Source organism: Petaurus breviceps, unplaced genomic scaffold (genome assembly GCF_028583685.1).
Source record: "Petaurus breviceps papuanus isolate PSGF00001 unplaced genomic scaffold, PetGlider_PUasm1.0 208, whole genome shotgun sequence".
NCBI classification, from domain to species: Eukaryota; Metazoa; Chordata; class Mammalia; order Diprotodontia; family Petauridae; genus Petaurus; species Petaurus breviceps.
The window spans coordinates 29,210,294-29,229,031 of record NW_027185852.1 but is presented as its reverse complement, the minus strand read 5'-3'; the positions used below and the strand labels follow the sequence as shown (position 1 = coordinate 29,229,031).

General features: G+C 43.8%; 2 protein-coding genes and 1 pseudogene across 2 annotated transcripts in view; 2 read left to right on the top strand and 1 right to left on the bottom strand.

Annotated features, from left to right (window-relative positions):
- The window catches only part of LOC138165389 (cytochrome b-c1 complex subunit 6, mitochondrial-like), a 290,341-nt gene that overhangs the window by 170,934 nt on the left and 100,669 nt on the right, over positions 1-18,738 (top strand). The gene's annotated exons all lie outside the window — the stretch shown is intronic.
- LOC138165215 (ubiquitin-like FUBI-ribosomal protein eS30 fusion protein) lies at positions 9,601-10,046 on the bottom strand (annotated as a pseudogene).
- The window catches only part of LOC138165382 (tetraspanin-1-like), a 10,500-nt gene continuing 7,828 nt past the window's right edge, over positions 16,067-18,738 (top strand). The window contains exons 1-2 of the mRNA XM_069093656.1: positions 16,067-16,218; positions 16,369-16,433. Coding sequence (XP_068949757.1) covers positions 16,377-16,433 — 57 coding nt within the window. The 5' untranslated portion in view covers positions 16,067-16,218; positions 16,369-16,376. The remainder of the gene's footprint in view (positions 16,219-16,368; positions 16,434-18,738) is intronic.

The window sequence follows — 18,738 nt, the reverse complement described above, 5'->3', positions numbered from 1 at the left end:
GGAAGAAAATGCTAAAATGGCAGTTGGGGGGGAGGGATATTCCTGGGAAAGAGGACAGAGCCCTGAGTTGAATCCCAGCTTGGCTACTTACTTGTTATATGACGTTGGACCAATCTCTTCCCTTCTCTGGACCTCAATTTCCTGTAAAATTTCTGTAAAATAAGAGGGGGGGGGGAAGTATGTTTAACTAACTGGTCTCTCTCATAAGGTCTTTCTTCTAGCTCTAAATCTGATCCAATCCCCTGATCTCCAAGGTCCCTTCTGAGTATCTCCCTGGATGTGCCAAGATGTAGGTCATGGGTACATAAACTAGGAACCTGTCTGTCCTTACCATCCCTCCTGCCTCCTTCCCTTCCCCATTCGTCTGTCAGTCTGTCCCTCCCTCTCTCCCTCCCTCCATCCCTCCACAGCCCAGCCATCCCAGGCCCTCACAGACCTAGGGGCTGATGAGGAAGGAGCCACAGGCTGGTTCTAGGAGCCAATAAATTGGGATTGTTCCCACGCTGGGTCCGGTACCTTGGCCGGCTCGGCTTGAACATTCTCTGGGGGGCTGCTCTCAGTTGGAGGCGTCGAAGCCGAAAACTCTGCCGGCCCAGGCCTTGGCTGGGATAGCGGGAGCCCAGCCCCCAGGGCCGGGGGGCACGGGCAGGGTGTAGAGGGCCCATCCAGGCCAACAGTTTCCAGCAACTACCTTCTCAGGCATTGCTAGAGCAGGGGCCACAGTGGGGTCTATGACACGGGGGCTGCCTACATAAAGGATGGGCGGGGAAAGTGACTCTGGCCCATCCCTCCAGCTAAACTGCTCAACCTCTCCCAAGGTCATCTTGGCCAACCCCCTGCCATGGGGTTGGATTGCACCCAACTAGTCATCTGGAGAAGCTCCCTGCCCCCCAACCCTCGGACCAGAGGAACTTCATTCATTCCCACATACCTTCACTCACACATCTAGCTCATTTGCTCACTCACTCACACCCATTTCTTAATTCACACCTTCATTCACTTACTCCCATGCATTATTTTTTTTTAACAAGCATTTATTATCTCTCTCTTCTACTCACTCCCCATTAAACAATTAAACAAACAAGCCAAAACCTCACAATAAATACACAGGGTCCAGCAGAACAAATTCCCACATTGACTATGTCCAAAAGTACATGCCTCCTTCTGTGTTTTTAGATTCATCACCAGGACCACGACACAACTCCACCAACAAGGCAGTAATGTGCCTATTTCCCCACAGTCCCTCCAGCATTTATCATTTTCCTCTTTATTATCTTTGCTGGTCTGAGGAGTATGAGGTAGAAGCTCAGAATTGCTTTAATTTGCATTTCTCCACTGATTAGTGGGTATCTGGGTGATGCAGTGTGATACATGTCTAGCCTGGAGTCAGGAAGACTATCTTCCTAAGTTCAAATCTGACTGCAGACACTTATTAGCTGTGTGACCCTGGCCAAGTCACTTAACCCTGTTGGCCTCAGTTTCCTCATCTACAAAATGAGCTGGAGAAGGAAATGGCAAACCACTCCAATATCTTTGCCAAGAAAACCCCAAATGGGGTCAAGAAGAGTAAGACATGACTGAAAATGACCAAATAACATTTATTAGCGAGTTACAACTTTTTTTACATAGTTATTAATAGCTTGGATTTCTTTCTTTGAAAATTACCTGTTCATATCCTTTGACCGTTTATCTTTTGGAGAATGAATCTTAAGTCTTATGAGCTTGAATCCATTCGTCATATATCTTGGATATCAGAAGTTTTCCAGAGAAATTTGCAGCAAAGATTTTTTCCCCTGTCTCCCTTCTCATTTTTACTGCATGAGATTTGTTTGTGCAAAAAACTTCAATTTTGTATAAACAAAGTCATCTATTTTGTCTTACTTAATTTAACCATTTAATCATTGGTTTAGTCATGAAGTCTTCCCTTAACCACAGATCTGAAAGGTAAAAAACTTGCACTTCTAATTTACTTATGCTGACATCTTTTATATCTAAGTCATGGAGCCACTTGAAGTTTATCTAGGTATATAGTGTGAGATGCTGGTATAACTGCCCAAGTACTTTCAAGTTTTCCCAGAAGTTTTTGTCAAATAGCAAGTCCTTCTTCCTCCCAGTAACTGGGGTGTTTGGGTTATTGACTACTGCTACTGTGTTTGTTTGGTTCTGTATGGTGTGTATCTAATCTGAAAATCTATTTTTTTTAAGGGGGGAAGGCAAGGCAGTTGGGATTAAGTGATTTACCCAAGGTCACACAGCTTCTCTATTTCTTAACCAATACCAAAACATTTTTTTTAACATGTAACTGCTTTGTACTACAATTTGAGATCCGATTCTGATAAAAATCCCTTCCTTTCCATTTCCTTTTCATTATTACCCTTGAGAAACATCCTTTATTACTCCTTATACATTTTGTCATTATTTTTTCTAGCTTTATAAAATAATACTTTGGTAGTTTGATTGGTATGATACTGAATAAGTGTCTAATTTAGGTAGTATTGTCATTTTTATTATTTTGACTCAAGAACATTTAATATTTCTTCAGTTTTTGAGGTCTGTCTTAATTTCTGCAAAGTGTTTTATAGTTGGATACATATAGTTCCTAGACATGTCTTAGTAAGTATACTCCCAAATATTCTATAGCTTCTATAGTTACTTTAAATGAGATTTTTCTTTCTAATTCTTCCTGCTGAATTTTGTTGGCAATATACAGGAATAATGATGATTTATGTGGATTTATTTTATATCTTCCAATTTTACTGAAGTTATTATTTCAAAACTCTTCTTTATGGTTTTCTAAGTAAATCATCACATCATCTGTAGAAAAAGTAACAATTTCATTTTCTCTTTGCTTATGCTTATTCTTTTGATTTCTTTTTCCTGTCTTATTGCTGTAGGACATTTCTAGGACTATGTTAAATAGTGGTGGTGATAATGGACGTCTTGGTTTTACCCTGATCTCATTCAGAAAGGCTTCTAATTTTCCCCCATTACATGCAACATATACTCTCTTGCTCTACTCTCTCAAGGCTAGGCTTTGAAAACAGGTCACACCTTCTCCTCCAGGTTTTCAGATATCTGAGAGGTTCAGAAGTGTGTCTTTTCTCTGCTATGAGCTTGAACTCCCACTGTTTGGGTTCCCTCCATCTTTTAGGGAGCCAGTGACTAGTGGAACCCAGTTCCATCTAACTATCTAATGTCAAGTAGCTTTTGCAAAATGTTATTACTTTAAGGATACAGCACGAGTAAGAGCACCGGCCCCAGTGTCAGGATGACCTGGGGATCAAAACTGGGCTCAGATACTTAGCACCACACCCAGAAATAACTGGCCATGTAACCTTGAGCAAGTTACTTAACCCCAATTGCTTTAAAAATAAATAAATAAATAATGAAAATTTTTTAAAAAGGATACAGCAAGAACAAAATACAAATATTCCCACCCTTTAATACCTTAGGATCATAATCTCCCCTCAGACTTTGGGAAGAGTAGGTTCAATTTAACTCAATTCCTACACAGTATAAGCCTTGCCAAGTTCACATCCAAAAGCAGAATCACTGCTAGATGAGTTTTTATGTTAAGCTGGAATCCTAAAGGGCCATTCCTTGTTCCTCAGGGCATCCATGCTATGTTGGCTGTCAAATCTGGCCTGGATTCTGACTCCTAAATCCCTATGGCCCACTACTCTGACCTTTGAAATTCCCAGTGTTGGAAACTTTACTCCTTATACCCAGAACAGAAAAGAATGGGCAAAAAGGCCAAGGAAAGCCCATTTCTCAGAGGTCATATGGTCTCAGAGGAAGAAGACTACTACAATCCTTCCCCTTATAGTATGGTCTCTTTCAGACACCATCACACCAACCAAAGTCAATTGATGACAATAAGGTAAAGAGAATCAAAAGGCAACAAAGAGAGGGCAAAAGGGCCTTTCTGAATGTACCCAAAACCAATCAAAGATTATTCCCTTTGCCACTTGGGCTAACTGACCAGAATGTCTGTCCATGTTCCAATCACTCCAAGGCACTTACATCCCATAATTCTCCCAGAAGCAACTCACTAGTGTCCTCCTGGTAGAAGAATGCCATTCAAATGATTTGAGTATGGACCAGACTCTCTTTGTACATATTTAATCTTGGTTTCAGATAGATATTATTTAGTATAATGAGTAAATGTCCATTTTATTCCTATGCTTTCTCTAGTGTTGGTGGTTTTATTTTGGGGTGTGTGTGTGTGTGTGTGTGTGTGTGTGTGTGTGTGTGTGTGTGTTTGAACAGAAATGGGAGTTGGATTTTATCAAAAAGCCTTTTCAAAGTCTATGGTTATTACCATGTCATTTTTTTATTATTGACATGATTTATTATGTTGTAAGGTAACACAAATCACATGCCACCTGATTTGGAGCCCACCATTAAGCCCCCTTTTATTTGTCTTTGTCTTTATCCTAAACCCTGTAACCGCTTGTAACAGCTTAAAGGCGTAGTCCTGGGTAAAAGTGAATCACCCAGGGCATAGTCCCTGGCTCCCTTATCTTTTCCCTAAGTTAGTACTTCCCTAAATAAGTAAGCCTTGAAGCAGCATTTCATATAAGGGTTATGGTGCAAGTATATATAGAGATCATGGGGCAAGTCTATCCCATGCAAGAGACCACCCTGTTTGGGGATGATAACCGAGCAAGGTCCCCCACACCCTTTACCCAGAACAGGACCCTGACCCGTTCTATGATCCCAGCCTGTTCTGGAAATTCCACTCCCCCTGTGCCCTCCACCCTGTACCCTCCACCCTGTTCTAGGAGGGACCCCTGTCACATGTTTCACCATGATTTCCAAATTAGCCCTGAGTTATACATCCAACCAATGGCTGTTCTTGACTTCTGTGTGTCATTGCTTATGCTAGCTCCCCTCCCCAATTGTGGTTTTTGCCTTTATAAGCATTGCCTGTACCCCAATTCGGGGCAGCCTGGTTTGAGTGTATACTCCAGGCAGTCTCGTGCTTGATCAATAAATCCACATCTAAATTTATCTAAAAACCAGATCTCATCTTGCTCTTATTCTCTTCACAACAATTATATTTATAGTCTTTTTTATGTTGACCCAACTTTGATGTAAATTCAATCTAGCATAGTGTCTAATCTTTCTAATATGTTGCTGTAGCTTATTTGCCAATATTTTATTTAAAAATTTTGCCATGATGATCTATAATACTATTTAATACATTAATAATAATTTGTAATATATGATAAATGATAATAATCTATATATATTTTTCTATTTTGTCTCTCCCTGGTTTAGGTATCAGGACCACATTTATTATAGGGAATTTGGGGAAAAAATTTCTTTCCCTATTATTGAAAACAGGCAGGGAGATGGCACAGTGGATAGAATGCCAGGCCTGAAGTCAGGAATACCTAAGTTCAAATATGGCCTCAGATACTTACTAGCTGTGTGACCCTGAACAAGTCACTTAACTCTGTTGATCTCAGTTTCCTCATCTGTAAAATGAGCTGGAGAAGGAAATGGCTAACACCTTCAGTATCTTTGCTGAGAAAACCCCAAAAGAGGCCACAAAGTGTCAGACATGACTGAAAATTACTAAACAATACATTATTGAAGATAGTTTATATAATATTGGAACTTATTGTTCTTTTAATTTTTCATATAATTCTCTGGTAAATCCATCTTATCCTGACTTGTTCAATTTCTTTTTCAGTTATTGTGTTATCTAAATAATCTATTTCTTGTCAGATCTGTGAATAGGAGAAAGAGTTCATGACCAAAGGAGATATAGAGAAGTTCACAGGAGGTAAAATGAATAATTTTTACTACATAAAAATTAAAAAGTTTTTTGCACAAACAAAACCAATTCATCCAAAATTAGAAGAGAAGCAGGAAATTGGGGGGGGTAAGAATCTGTGTAGCAAACTTCTCTGACAAAGGTTTCATTTCTCAAATTTATAGGGAGCTGAGTCAAATTTATAAAAATAAAAGCTATTCCCCAATTGATACATGGTCAAAGGCTATGAAGGCAGTTTTCAGAGGAAGAAATCCAAGGTATCAATAGCCCTATTTAAAAACACACTCTAAATCAGTAATAATTAGAGAAATACAAATAGAAATAACTGGGAAGTACCACTTCATCCCATCAGATTGACTAAAATGACAAAAAAGAAAAAAAAATGACAAATGCTGGAGGGGAAGTGAGAAAACAGATATACTAATGCATTGTTAATAGAACAATGAACTCTAGCTATTCTGGAAAGCAATTTGAAACTCTACCCAAAAAACTTTTAAACTGTGCATGCATTCCCTTTGGCTATCAATATTGGTACTAGGTCTACACCCCAAAGTGACTGAAGAAAGAGGGAAAGGATCCATATGTACAAAAATATTTAAATCAACTCTTTTTGCAGTGGCAAAGAATTGAAAATTGAGGGGATGCCTGTAAATTGAGGAATGACTGGACAGCATGATATTTGAATGTGATGGAATACTATTGGACTTTCAGAAATGATGAAGGGGATGGCTTCAGAAAAACTTGGGAAGACTTCTATGAACTGATGCAAAGTGAGTGAGCAAAACTAGGAGAACAATTTATACATTAATAACACATTTGTGGGATGGCTAGGTGGCACAGTGAATAGAGCATCAGCCCTGGAGTCAGGAGGACCTGAGTTCAAACAGCCTCAGGCACTTAACACAAAACTAGCCATGTGACCTTGGGCAAGTCACTTAACCCCAATTGCCCTACTTTCCTCCCTCCAAAAAAAATAACACAGTTGTAAAGATATCAGCTTTGAAGGACTTAAGAATCCTTATCAACACAATAACCCACCATAATTCCAAAGAAATGATGATGAAACGTGCAATCCACCTCTGACTGAGAAATGATGGACTCGGAGTACAGATGTGCATATTTCCTTCTCTTTCTTTTTCTTTCAATTTTAGATATGGATAATGTGGTAATTATTTTTGCATGACTACACATATTTGTAAGAGGTTTCATTTTTCTTACCTTCTTAGTGAGGAATGTGAAGAGGAAGGGAGAGAACTTGGACCTGAAAATAAAATAAAAATGAGTTATTGGGAGTGAAATAGTCTATTTCTTCCTTTGTTAACCTGTTTGATATTTTTGTAAGTCTTCATGCACTCTGTCATTTTTAAACATTTTTTTAAAACATTCTTGTTTTGGTTTTTGGGTTTTTTTTTTAGAGGGGGAAAGGCAGGGGAATTGTGGTTAAGTGACTTGCCCAAGGTCACACAGCTAGTAAGTGTTAAGTGTCTGATGCCAGATTTGAACTTAGGTCTTCCTGATTCCAGGCTGGTGCTCTATTCACTGTGCCACCTAGCCACCCATCTATCATTTTTATTGGAATATGATTGTGCAAAATAATTTCTGATAATTTCCCATATTTTCTCAATTGTCACAAATTACTTTTCATTTTTTATATGAACTTGGTCTACCTCTCTCTTTAAAAAAAATTAGATGAACTCTGTTTTGTTAGTAACATGAGCAGAGAACATGGCAGAGAATCTTAGAGAGTGCCTCCTGGAGGACACTGAGGAGCAGATGGTGTGTTTCCACATGGAGGATGCTAGGATGCCACTTCCAGGAGAAATGTGACGAGTAAGGTAAATGCCTTGGGGAGATTGTGGATCAAGCGTAGTAATTCTGCTTGGCTACCTAGGATTGGCAGCACACTTTTTTCAGTTGGCTGCTTAGAAAGGTCAACAACTTCAACAAGGACTAAACTGGCTTTGCTTGATTGTGTTTGTTTCATTCATGTCTGGTGGTGATTGACTTCCAGGGAGAAATCCTACATATAATGGGGATGCTCCAGCCCTCCCTCCCAGAATCAGGTCTGCTCCATCCATCTTAGGACTCTAGGGTCCCTGTAGGGTCTATGGGCAGCCTTCCTTCACTGCCCTCTGCTAAGTTACCACCAACAATGTTCACCCCATTTGTTAGGGGCCATTGAATAGCGCCTTTAATTTCATTTAGCCACTTAATGTCAGGTAATGTGAGGCAAGAACAAAAGCAGCATTCTCCCCAATACCTCTAGGGCGCCATTTCCTCTATACTGTATCTGTCTCTGAGGGAATAGGCTCAGAACTTAGCTCAATTCCTATGTAGCTTTGGTCCCACCAAGTTCACATCAAAAGGCAGCATCACCACTGGATATTTCCAGCGACTGCTGAAGGTCAGTCCCAAAGTTTACTCCTTGCTCCTTAGGACATCAGTATTGGGTTGTTGCAACACCCAGGCTGAATTCTGATTTCTCGATTCCCAAGGCATGGGTGCTCCACTTCCTCTACCTAGAATAGAAGAGGATAAATGAGAGGACTAAGAAAGTCCTATTTCTCTTCTCCATAGATCTTCCCCTTCCACCATGGGCTAACCCTTCATAAGACCAGGGTTCAGCTGAAGATAATAAAAGTAAAGACATCGACAATGGTGGCTCAAACCTTTTGGACAGTTCTGACTACACAGCCAGTTGAAAAAGGTTCCTCTGGACTATGTGGTTAGTCAACTGGAAACAGTTACAGAATGTCCACACATGCTCCACTGTCTCTCTAAAACACTGCCCTTACATGTCATGATTCCCCCAGAAGCAGCTCTCAAGTGGAGAGATGCCATCTGCTCTCTAGAGTCTTCCACATGGAGACACACACCACCTGAGGCACTGTGAGCATGTGCCAGATCCCCATTACATTCCCCCCCCCAAAAAAAAACATTCCTACATTTATTTATCTATTCAATAGGATTGGCTTTTTTCTTTTAATTTTATTAACCTCTTCTTTAATTTTCATAATTTCTACTTTGTGGCTTAGTTGGGCTTTCTTTATGTGTTGTTACTCAAGTTTTTTTTAGCTGTGTGCTCAATCCATTGATTTGTCCTTTCTTTTAATGATGAAAGGGTGGTATTTATTTCTTTAAAATATATTTATTTAGAGATAAATTTTCCATAAGGACTGCCTTAGCTATATTCCATAAATTTTTATATGTTGTCTCATTATTGTAATTTCTTTAATAATATTTTTACTGTTTGTATTTAAATATTATTTAATCCACCAGTTCTTTAGAATTATGTTATTTAGTTTCAATTAGGTTTTAATTTTCTCCTCAAGGACCCTTTACTATATATAATTTTTATTCTGTTGTGACCAGTAAGTGATATGTTGAGTATTTCTGCTTTTCTACATTTTTAGTTAGGCCTCTATGCCCCAATACATGGCCAATTTTTGTAAAGGTGGTGTGTACAGTTTTCTACTTTCATTCATTAATTGCTAGAGACCTATCATCTCTAATTTTTCCTAAAGTTCTATTCAGGTCCTCACCATCTTTCTTGTTCATCTTTTGGTTAGATTTATCTAATTTTGAAAACGGTACATTTAGATCTCTCACTATTACAGTATTACTACATATGTCTTCCTATTTGATTAATCTTTCTTTTAAGTACTTACATGCTATGCTATTCTGGGTAAAAATGAAGCAACAATATTTATTGTTATCTACAGTGCCTTTAAACATAATGAACTTTCCTTGCTTGTGTCCTTATCATATCTATATTTATAGTACCATTAGCCTTGGTACTTTATCTTATCACCACCTTCTGTCTCTCTTTTTTTTTTAGATTCATAGCGGCTTTATTGGAGACAAAGTACCAGGGGATTAGGAGTTGGCATTGGGGCCCTTCTTCTTGCCAAAGGTGGGCACTACGTTGACAAAGCATCGGTTGTACTGCATCCTCCTCTTAGCATGCCCAGTCTTCTTCTTCTTTTTCTCCTGCTTGGCCACCTTGGGAGTCTGCCCCCTCACTTTTCCAGCTCGGTCCAGAGAGCCATGGACTTCACCTCCTAGCATCTGGCCAGCCACTTCCAGGGTGGACAGGGGCTCCATCCCGCACTGCCCTAATATGGCTTCATCCTCCAGCGGGGAGCCTCCTAGAAGCAGGACCTGGTCCTCGGGGGCGATGACCTCCATCATGGGCCTTGATCTGGGCGACGGTCTCCCACCCGGTCACCTCAAGGGTGTGCAGGACGAACAGCTGCATGGCGGCCACTTGGGACGCACTAGTCCTGCTTACGCCGGGGCAAAGATGGAGACCAGAAAGAGAGGCCGAAGGCTGGGGCACGCACGTTCGTCCTACCTTCTGTCTCTCTTACTGGAGAATGAAGCCATAAACTCCAAATCCTCCATTTAAGCATAGAGTTCAGCTCAGATTTCTCATTTCTCACCTGGCAGCACTACTTTGGGATTTCTCTGACTTTTCCACCAGGCCCTTCTCCACCTCTCCTCCCCTCTTCCTTGTGTGTATTGTCTTGCCCCAATAACATAAGTTTCTTGAGGGCAGGAACTGTCTTCCTTCCTTCCTTCCTTCCTTCCTTCCTTCCTTCCTTCCTTCCTTCCTTCCTTCCTTTCTTTATTTACAACCTCAGTGTTTAGGACTGGGCTTGACACATAGTAGATGTTTAATACATGTTTATTGATTGACCAGCTTCAGTCTTATCTGAAATTATGATTGTTATTCTTGCTTATCTGAGTTAACTGAAGCATAAAAAATTTTTCTCTAGCTTCTTATTTTTATTTTATGCAAATCTTTATTTTTTTAAGTGTATTTCTTGTAAGCAATATATTGTTAGATTCTGTTTTCTAATCTACTCTGCTCTCCTTTTCTCTTTTATGGGCAAATTCATCCCATTCCCATTCCCAATTATGACTGTTAAGTATGTATTTCCTTCTATCCTGTCCTCTTCAGCTTTTCGTATCTTTATTTTCATCCCCCTCTTTTCAAATAAGGTGGTAAGAGAGATTCATTTATTTCTTCATCCATTTACTTGCTCATTCATTCAATTTATTCCTTCATTTCCTTGTTCATTTATTCATTTAGAGGGTCAATAAGCATTTATTAAGTGCATACTATGTGCCAGGAAATGTGTTAAGTGCTAGGGAAACAAATACAAGCAAAAAGAAACAGTCCCTGCCTTCTAGGAGCTTACATTCTAACCGGGAAGATTACGCATAAAAGAAAGCTAAAAGATTTATTCTTCCACTCATTCATTTCTTAAGGTATCTTTTTTTGTTTGTTTTTTGGAGGGGGGAAGGCTGGGAAGTTGGGGTTAAGTGACTTGCCCAAGGTCACACAACTAGTAAGTGTAAGCATCTGAGGTCGGATTCAAACTCAGGTCCTCCAGACTCCAGGGTTCTATTATATTATTATAATAGAGCCAGTGCTCTATTCACTTTGCCACCTAGCTGCCCCCACTCATTCATTTCTTCATTCACTCACCCATCCATTTACCCATTCTCTGGAATCGATTGCATGTCATGGAAGACACTGCAAAGGACAACCTAGCACCGTGTGCCCGACTCAAAGAAGGCCCTGTGCTCTACAAAGGAAGCAGCATTTTGGAGCTAAAAAAAAACTGAGATGTGTCAGTTTAGAAACATCTTCACTCCAGATGTTCACATGGACTGTTTGTGCCCAATCTGTGGTAAAGCCTTCTGAGCTAGTATTGATCAAATCGGTCACAATCACAGACACAATGTATTTGACCCAACATAGTAATGTCATTTTAGTCCTCTTCAAGAATGAAGGACAACAACCAACTATTCTATCACTCACAAGCACCTACTATGTGCTAAGCACTGTGAATCGACTGACTTCTTTGATTCGCCTGAATCCTTCTTCTCTCTATGAATCTGGAAGCTCCCAGTCCCAAACTCATGGGATAGGAAGGTAGTCAGAGGATATCTAGTCTAATCCTCTCTTATAGATGAAACTAAAGTCACACAACACAAATCCTGATTCCATTTTCCACTGTATTACCAAACTTACCAAAGTCTATCCAAACTTGAATCAAGTCTTCTGGCTCCTGGGCAGCTAGGTGCTGCCACAGTGCACAGAGTGCTGGGTCTGGAGTCAGGAAGATTCATCTTCCTTAGTTCAAATTTGGCCTCAGACACTTCCTGTGTGACCCTGAGCAAGTCACTTAATCCTGTTGGTCTCAGTTTCCTCATCTGCAAAATGAGCTGAAGAAGGAAATGGCAAACCCCTCCAGTATCTTTGCCAAGAAAACCCCAAATGGGGTCATGGAGAGTCAGACATGACTGAAAATGATGGAACCACCTCCTGCTTCTCTTCCAAAGAACATCATCCTCAACTCATCATTCCCCCAACAGAAAATGAAATTGTTGATACCAAATGTTACTTGCCACTCCCTTAATGATCCACACCCTGAATTCCCCCCAAACCCTGCAAGATTTTACCTCGTAAAAGAAAGAAGCTTCAGCTGAATCTGTTGCTAATGCCCTTGTCCCATTCTGTTGGGACTTACCTCATGAAGGGCAAAATAGCCAGAATGAAGTGGTTTTCTTTGCCTGGATTGCCAGAGGTCATGGGGGTCTCATAACCAGGTCTTGCTCCCTCACACTACCCAAACCCCCTTCTGCTAAAGGTATGCCTTCTCCTTGGAGTTGGGAAATCCATTGTGGTCTGCCCTGGTGGGACATCCCCAGGGTGGTAGGGTTGTTACTATGTTACCTCAATTAAAAACACTTTATTCCGCAACTCATGGCTTTGACTTATTTCAAGACTTGACACCCTCCCCTCCCATATTCAGGTAGTCGCCATATTGAGAGGTAATGTGGACAGAAGGCTGTTTCTGCAGTCCCCACTTCAGACACTTACTATCTGTGTTAAGTCACAAGTCACTCACCCTCTGGCTGCCTGAGTTTCCTCCCGTGTGAAAAAAGGAGGTTGAATTCAACCTCCAAAGTCCTCTACACCTCTGATCCTCTAACCTTATCATTTTAATTTCCACGGCACCTCTTGAATCCATTCACAAAGTCACCACCCTAATCCAGGCACTCAATACTTCTCACCTGTTCTATTTATTACAATTACCTGTCCCGAGTCTGTCTCCATTCCATTCTTTCCTCCACTCCTCTGCCAACGTGATTCTCCTTAAGCACAGGTCCTACCAAATCATCTCCTCCAAAGACTTCCTTGGACTCCCACACCTCTGGGATAAAACCCAAATTCCTCTGGTTGGCACTTAAGGTTCTCAACCTGGCTCCTGCCTCCCTTCCAGGTTGATTCTACAAGACTCTTCTTCACCCAATCTCTGCTCCAGCCAAGAGTGGGCAACTACTAATTCTCACATACTATCTCTCCCCTCCTTACTTTTGCCCAGGCTGGTCCCCAAGTCAGGAATGCACTCCCTCTTCCCTTGAAGGTTCAGAACCAGTACCTTCTTCAACAAGAGGAATTCCCCTCCATTGTCAATGACCCTGTCCATTATCATTCACATATCTGCACGTGCCCAGCTTTTGCTTATCTGTGAATACTCATTTCCCTCTTTAAGCTCCCGAGAAGTCGGTGACTGAGGCATCTTTGTGTCTGGGTCCCTACCTAAGGCTCTGTGCCTGGCTCTTGGAGGGCCTTAAGCAATGCTTGTTGGTGGGTTGATTGTTTGTACCTTAAAGAGGGGTATCCGAAAGAAGGCTGCACCCTCTCTAGGGTAGAGCTAGATTGGGGAGGTCTGGAATGCCAGGATCAGGAATTCTCCTTGCTCCTCTGTGCGGTAGGGAGCGGCGGGAATTTTCCGAGGAAGACAAGGTCACAGACTGCCAGTGGAGGGCCACTCTGGACGGGTGGCCACCCTTAGTTATCTGCAGGATCTGGGCGCCTCCTGTCGGCCTGGATAGACTTGGTGGGCGGAGTATGTATGTGTGGGGGGTGGGGGGGTGGGGGGGGGGGGCCGGGGAGAGAATAAAAAAATAAGAAGCAGGTGCAAGGAGACACAGGATCCCCCCCCCCAATGTTACACCCTATCCCCAGCCCAGGCTGACTTGCCAGGCAAATAGAGGAGGGGCATTTGTGTCTTCCGCCTTAGGTGTCCTCAGGTGCATTGAAGGATCAGCTGTGACCTCTTCCATCTGTGGCCGGCTGGGGGTGGGGGTGTGGGGGTGGGAATGGGGTTCCTGTGTATCCTTGCATCTTATTTTTTTATGGACATGCGCTGATGGCTGACCACCTGTCTGTAACCCCCGGGGCTTTGAGTGTCCCTATCTGTCCCTGTCTTACTGGGTCTCTGTGTATAGGGAGGGTATCGGGAGTAGGAGAGGAGCTCTCCGAGGGAAGAGGGAAAAGGGGGCGGTCTCTGTGGCATGTTTCGGGGGAAGGTGTCTGGAGGGGGAGTGGAGCTGTGGCGGGGGGAGCGGGGGGCGGTGTCTGTGTATATTGAGTGTATCTAGTCAAATCAACAAGCATTTATTTAGCTGCACACAGTGCTGGGGATACGAAAAAAGGCAGAGTCTTTGCCCTGGAGGGGCTCTTGGACTAAGAGGGAAGCAACATGCAAACTAGCTACAAGCAAACTGTGGACCAGATAAACTGGAGATAATGAACTGAGGGGAGAAGAAGGAAAGAAGAGAGGGAGGGAGGAAGAAGGAAGGAAGGATTTATTAAAGGCCTACTATGTGCCAGGCACCTCACTAAGCACGTTACCAATGATAGCTCATTTGATCCTTACAACACTGGGAAGTAGATGTTATTATTACTACTACTCACAGTTGAGGAAACTGAGGCAGAAAGAGGAGTGATTTGTCCAGGGTCGCACAGCTAGTGTCTGCCGGATGATGAAGGATTTCTTTCAGAAGAGATTTTAGCTGCTACTTGAAGGAAATGAGAGAAGCCAGGAGGCAAGAATGAGGAGACAGAGTGCCCAGACATCAGGGACAGTCAGTGAAAATGCTCTAAGTGCCACAGGGAGGGTCCTGCGTGAGGAAATCAGTGTCACTGGATCACAGACTTAAGTGTGAGTCAGGGGTAGGAAGGCTGGGGGCGGGGGGGAGGCGCAGGTTGTGAAGGATTTTATATATATTATATAAATATTATAATTTATTTAATAATTATTATTTTAATAAAATTAAATAATTAATTTGATGATTTATTTAATAAATTGATAATTATGTATTTATAATTATAAATAAATGTAATAAATATATAATAAACATACATTTATAATCATAAATATAAATATGTACATATACATATTTATATATAAATATTTATTTGCTCTTAGGGACCCACTAGGGTTTTGATAGTGGATGACAAGGTCAGACTTGTGATTTAGAAAAATCACTTTGAAGCTGAATTGAGGATGGGCAGGAGTAGGGAGAGACTGGCGCCAGGACACCCACTGACAAGGGTAAGGGGATGAAAGCCTGTAACAGGGGAAATGGTATCAGAAACGGAGGTGGTATATTAGATGTTAGGTAGGTGGAATCCTATGTCTCGATGTACCTATGCAGGGGGGTGACAAAGTAGGATCTGTGTGTGTCTGAGTAGGGGGTCTGGGGAGTGTGTGTTTGGAGGATCTGTATCTTGGGGGAGGAGATCGATGTCAATGTGGGTGGGTGGTATATCACTGAGTGTGTCCACAAGAGGTGATGGACAGGATTCTGTGTGCCTATGTGTCTCCAGGAGCCCAGTAAGTCTCTCGCTTGGAACCACTGAGTGGGGGGGGGGGGTCAATGGGAGTGGACAGGACTCATTTCTCACTCCTGCTGGGATCTCACTGTGTGACCTCAAGCTCGTCGTTGTCCCACTCTAGATTTCCATTTTCCTCTCCCGACTACGGAAATTCTGTCTAGCTTGGCCACGAGGCCTTCTGCCCTCAGGACTCAGAGTTGGGAGGGACGGGAGCAGTCATGCGGACCCAAACTGCCCTTTTCCACCAAGGGAAACTGAGGAAGCCGGTAGAAGAGAAGCAACCAGCCCTAGGTCACACTACTATCTCCCTCCCCCACACACATACACACCTCAATCTCCCCCTCCGCTCAATGGGTCGGTTGCTGAGTGCTGTCGATTGACAGGACTGGCCGTAGGAGAAGCCCGCGCCTTGCTCGGGGCAGCTGGAGGGGCCGGCCGGTCAGGTCTGCGTCTCCGGCCCGGGGCAGTAGGGGGCAGCAAGGGTCTGGGGCCCAGGGCTGTCCGGGGCGGACCGGGGCGGGCCTGGGCGGGGCCCATTAAAAGCGGCCCCAGGCGCGAGAATGCTCAGGTGAGCCGGGGCTGCCCCAGAGAGCAGGATCTCCTATACTTCTGCGCGCTGTCCCAGCTGTTTTCTGGAGGTGCCGGGTCCGAGCCCCTGACTCGCTGCTGTGTGCCTGTTCACCCATTCTAGACTCCACTACAGCTGCCGCCCTTCGGGACGCCTGACCAGGTGAGGGGATAGGAGGGAGCAGCTGCTGGAGCTGGGGCAGGGCGGGGGTGGCCCTGGGGTCTTGGGGCTTGGTGGAACAGAAGGGAAGGGGGATGGTCTGGGAAGGGGCCACCCCACCCACCCCCTAACCGTCCCCTGCTCTGCCCCCAGGAGCCAAGATGAGTTGCTTTACCTTCCTGAAGGTCACCATGGTTATCTTTAACCTCCTCATCTTTGTAAGTCTTGGGGGCTGGGGCTAAGGGAGGGATTCTTCGAGGTGAGATCCCTTGGGGCAGAGGATCGGGAAGCTCCCGACACCCTTCTCCCAGGGCTCAGTTTGCCTGCTCTGACCTCTACGGCAGGCGGTATGAGTGAAGAGGGAAAAAGATGGGCCGAAGGTTTAAAGTCAAATCGGGTAATCTGGAGGGGCTGGCTCCCCACCTCAGGGCAAGAGCCACGGAATCCCAGAAACCTGTTCTTAGAGCTGGAGGGTCTGTAGGAACCTCTGACATCAGAGAGTCTGACAAGACAGAAGAGGAAGAGAATTTCAGAATTAGGAGTTGGGAAAGGGCAAATTCTAGCTCTGACAGCCTCTCAGTTTCCTCTTCTGTAAAATGGGGATTGTTGAACTTGACCTGCCCGCCTTCCCATCTCTAAAGCAATGGGAACTATAATTAATGCCATTATCACTGTTAGAAGAAACTTAGGCCTTGAGGGCACAGGGACTTGGCCAACATTAGTGCTAGCATGCTGAATGCTAACAGGAAAGCCTGGATTAGGTCTCCTACAGAGTCAGGTGGAAGGGGTCCTTCACAGCATCATGTACAGCCCCTTAGTTTTACGGAAGGGGAAAGAAGGGCCAGAGGCCTGACTCCATGGTCATATCTTCCCTCAGAGCTCTGTTTCCTCCTCCTTCTCCCCTTCCCCCATGCTCCTGGAGCCAGGAGGATAAACCATGGGCCCTGCCTTCTCTGCTGAGCTGGGGGATGTGGCTAGGAGCTGGGGGCAGATACTAGAGAGAGGGTGAGGGAGGAGAAGAGGTGGGCTGGGCTGGGCTGGGCTGGAGGAGGGGGGAGGTTGGGGAAGGGTTATCTCCCCTAAGGGGCAGGAAGAACTTCTGTTGTGGGGAATTGAGGAAGGGAGGGGAACACTAGAGCTGAGCTGAAGCAACGAAGGTGGGCTGGAGTGAAAGGAGAAAGGCAGGCTGGGTGCAGATTGCTGAGGGCCTTGAATGACTCAAGCACTAGCCTGGGCTCCATCTTGTAGCCCCTAATCCCACCTCCCCCAACAAAGTCACTTTGAGAAGAGCAGGAAGCATAGACTGTAGGGAGTGGTCCAGGTTAGAGGTGATGAAAAGATGATCACAGGATCCTAGAAATATTGGGAAGGGAGAAGGGAAATAATCCACCATCAGGTAATGAGCTTCCCTGTGACCAGAAGGGCTGGAGACCAGAGGACTCTCTCCCCGCTCCCATCTGGGGATGCAGATGACAGGGTTGCTATGGTAGGCAGAGGGTTGGACTTCAAAACCCCCGAGTGTTCTGAGATGGCAGCTCATTGGTTCCATGGACCTTGGCATCCATTTGCATGTGGGGGGCAAAGGAGAGGGAAGTATCAGGCATGGGGAAGCTTGGAGCCTATAAACCAGGGAGGAGAGCAAATGCCCTCTGCTCTCTCCAGAAATAAGGAAACTTGAGAGGTCTGAGTTTAGATTAGATGGAGGATGATGAGTGAGCTGCTTTCCTTTTGGCCCCCTTGGATCTGAGCTGTGGGCATGACATCTAAGCAGAAATGTGTGCTGTGGTGGGAAAACACAGAACCTATTTCTGAGTCAGAGGAGCTGGGTCTGAAGCCTGCCACATGCAGCCTGTGGTCAAATCCTGAGCAAGTCACTTCTCTATGGGCCTCAGTCTCCTCATATATAAAATGGGGGCATTGACCTGGCTAGTCTAAGTACTTCAGCCCTCAGTGTTGGTATCACAGGGTAGAGGAGGCTGGATAAAGAGATTTGGGAATCATTGGCAGAGAGGACAAGGGATCATAAACCTTAAGCTAGATCACTGGAGTCCATCTCCCTCATTTTAGAGTTGACAGAAACTGAGGCCTAGAAAGGTTTAAGTGATTTGCCCAAGGTCACACAGGGATTTGAACCTGGATCTTCTGCTCCCAAGTCAAGCCTTCCTTCTACCATCCTATGCTGCCTCATGAGTTCACCAAGAAAGATGAGTTAGAGGGAGAAGAAAACAGGGCCTAGGATAGAGTGTTGGGGGACAGGCCCAGTCAAGGAGTGGGAGAAAGATTCATCAAAGGAGATGAAGATAGAACGGTCAGACAGGGAGGAGGAGAACCAGCAGAGACAAAAGTATCATTGAAAAAAATAGAGGAGAGGACCTGAGTTCAAATACAGCCTCAAGACACAACACAAAACTAGCCATGTGACCTTGGGCAAGTCACTTAACCCCAATTGCCCTACCTTCCGCCCTCCAAAAAGCAAAAAGAAAGAAAGAAAGAAAGAAAGAAAGAAAGAAAGAAAGAAAGAAA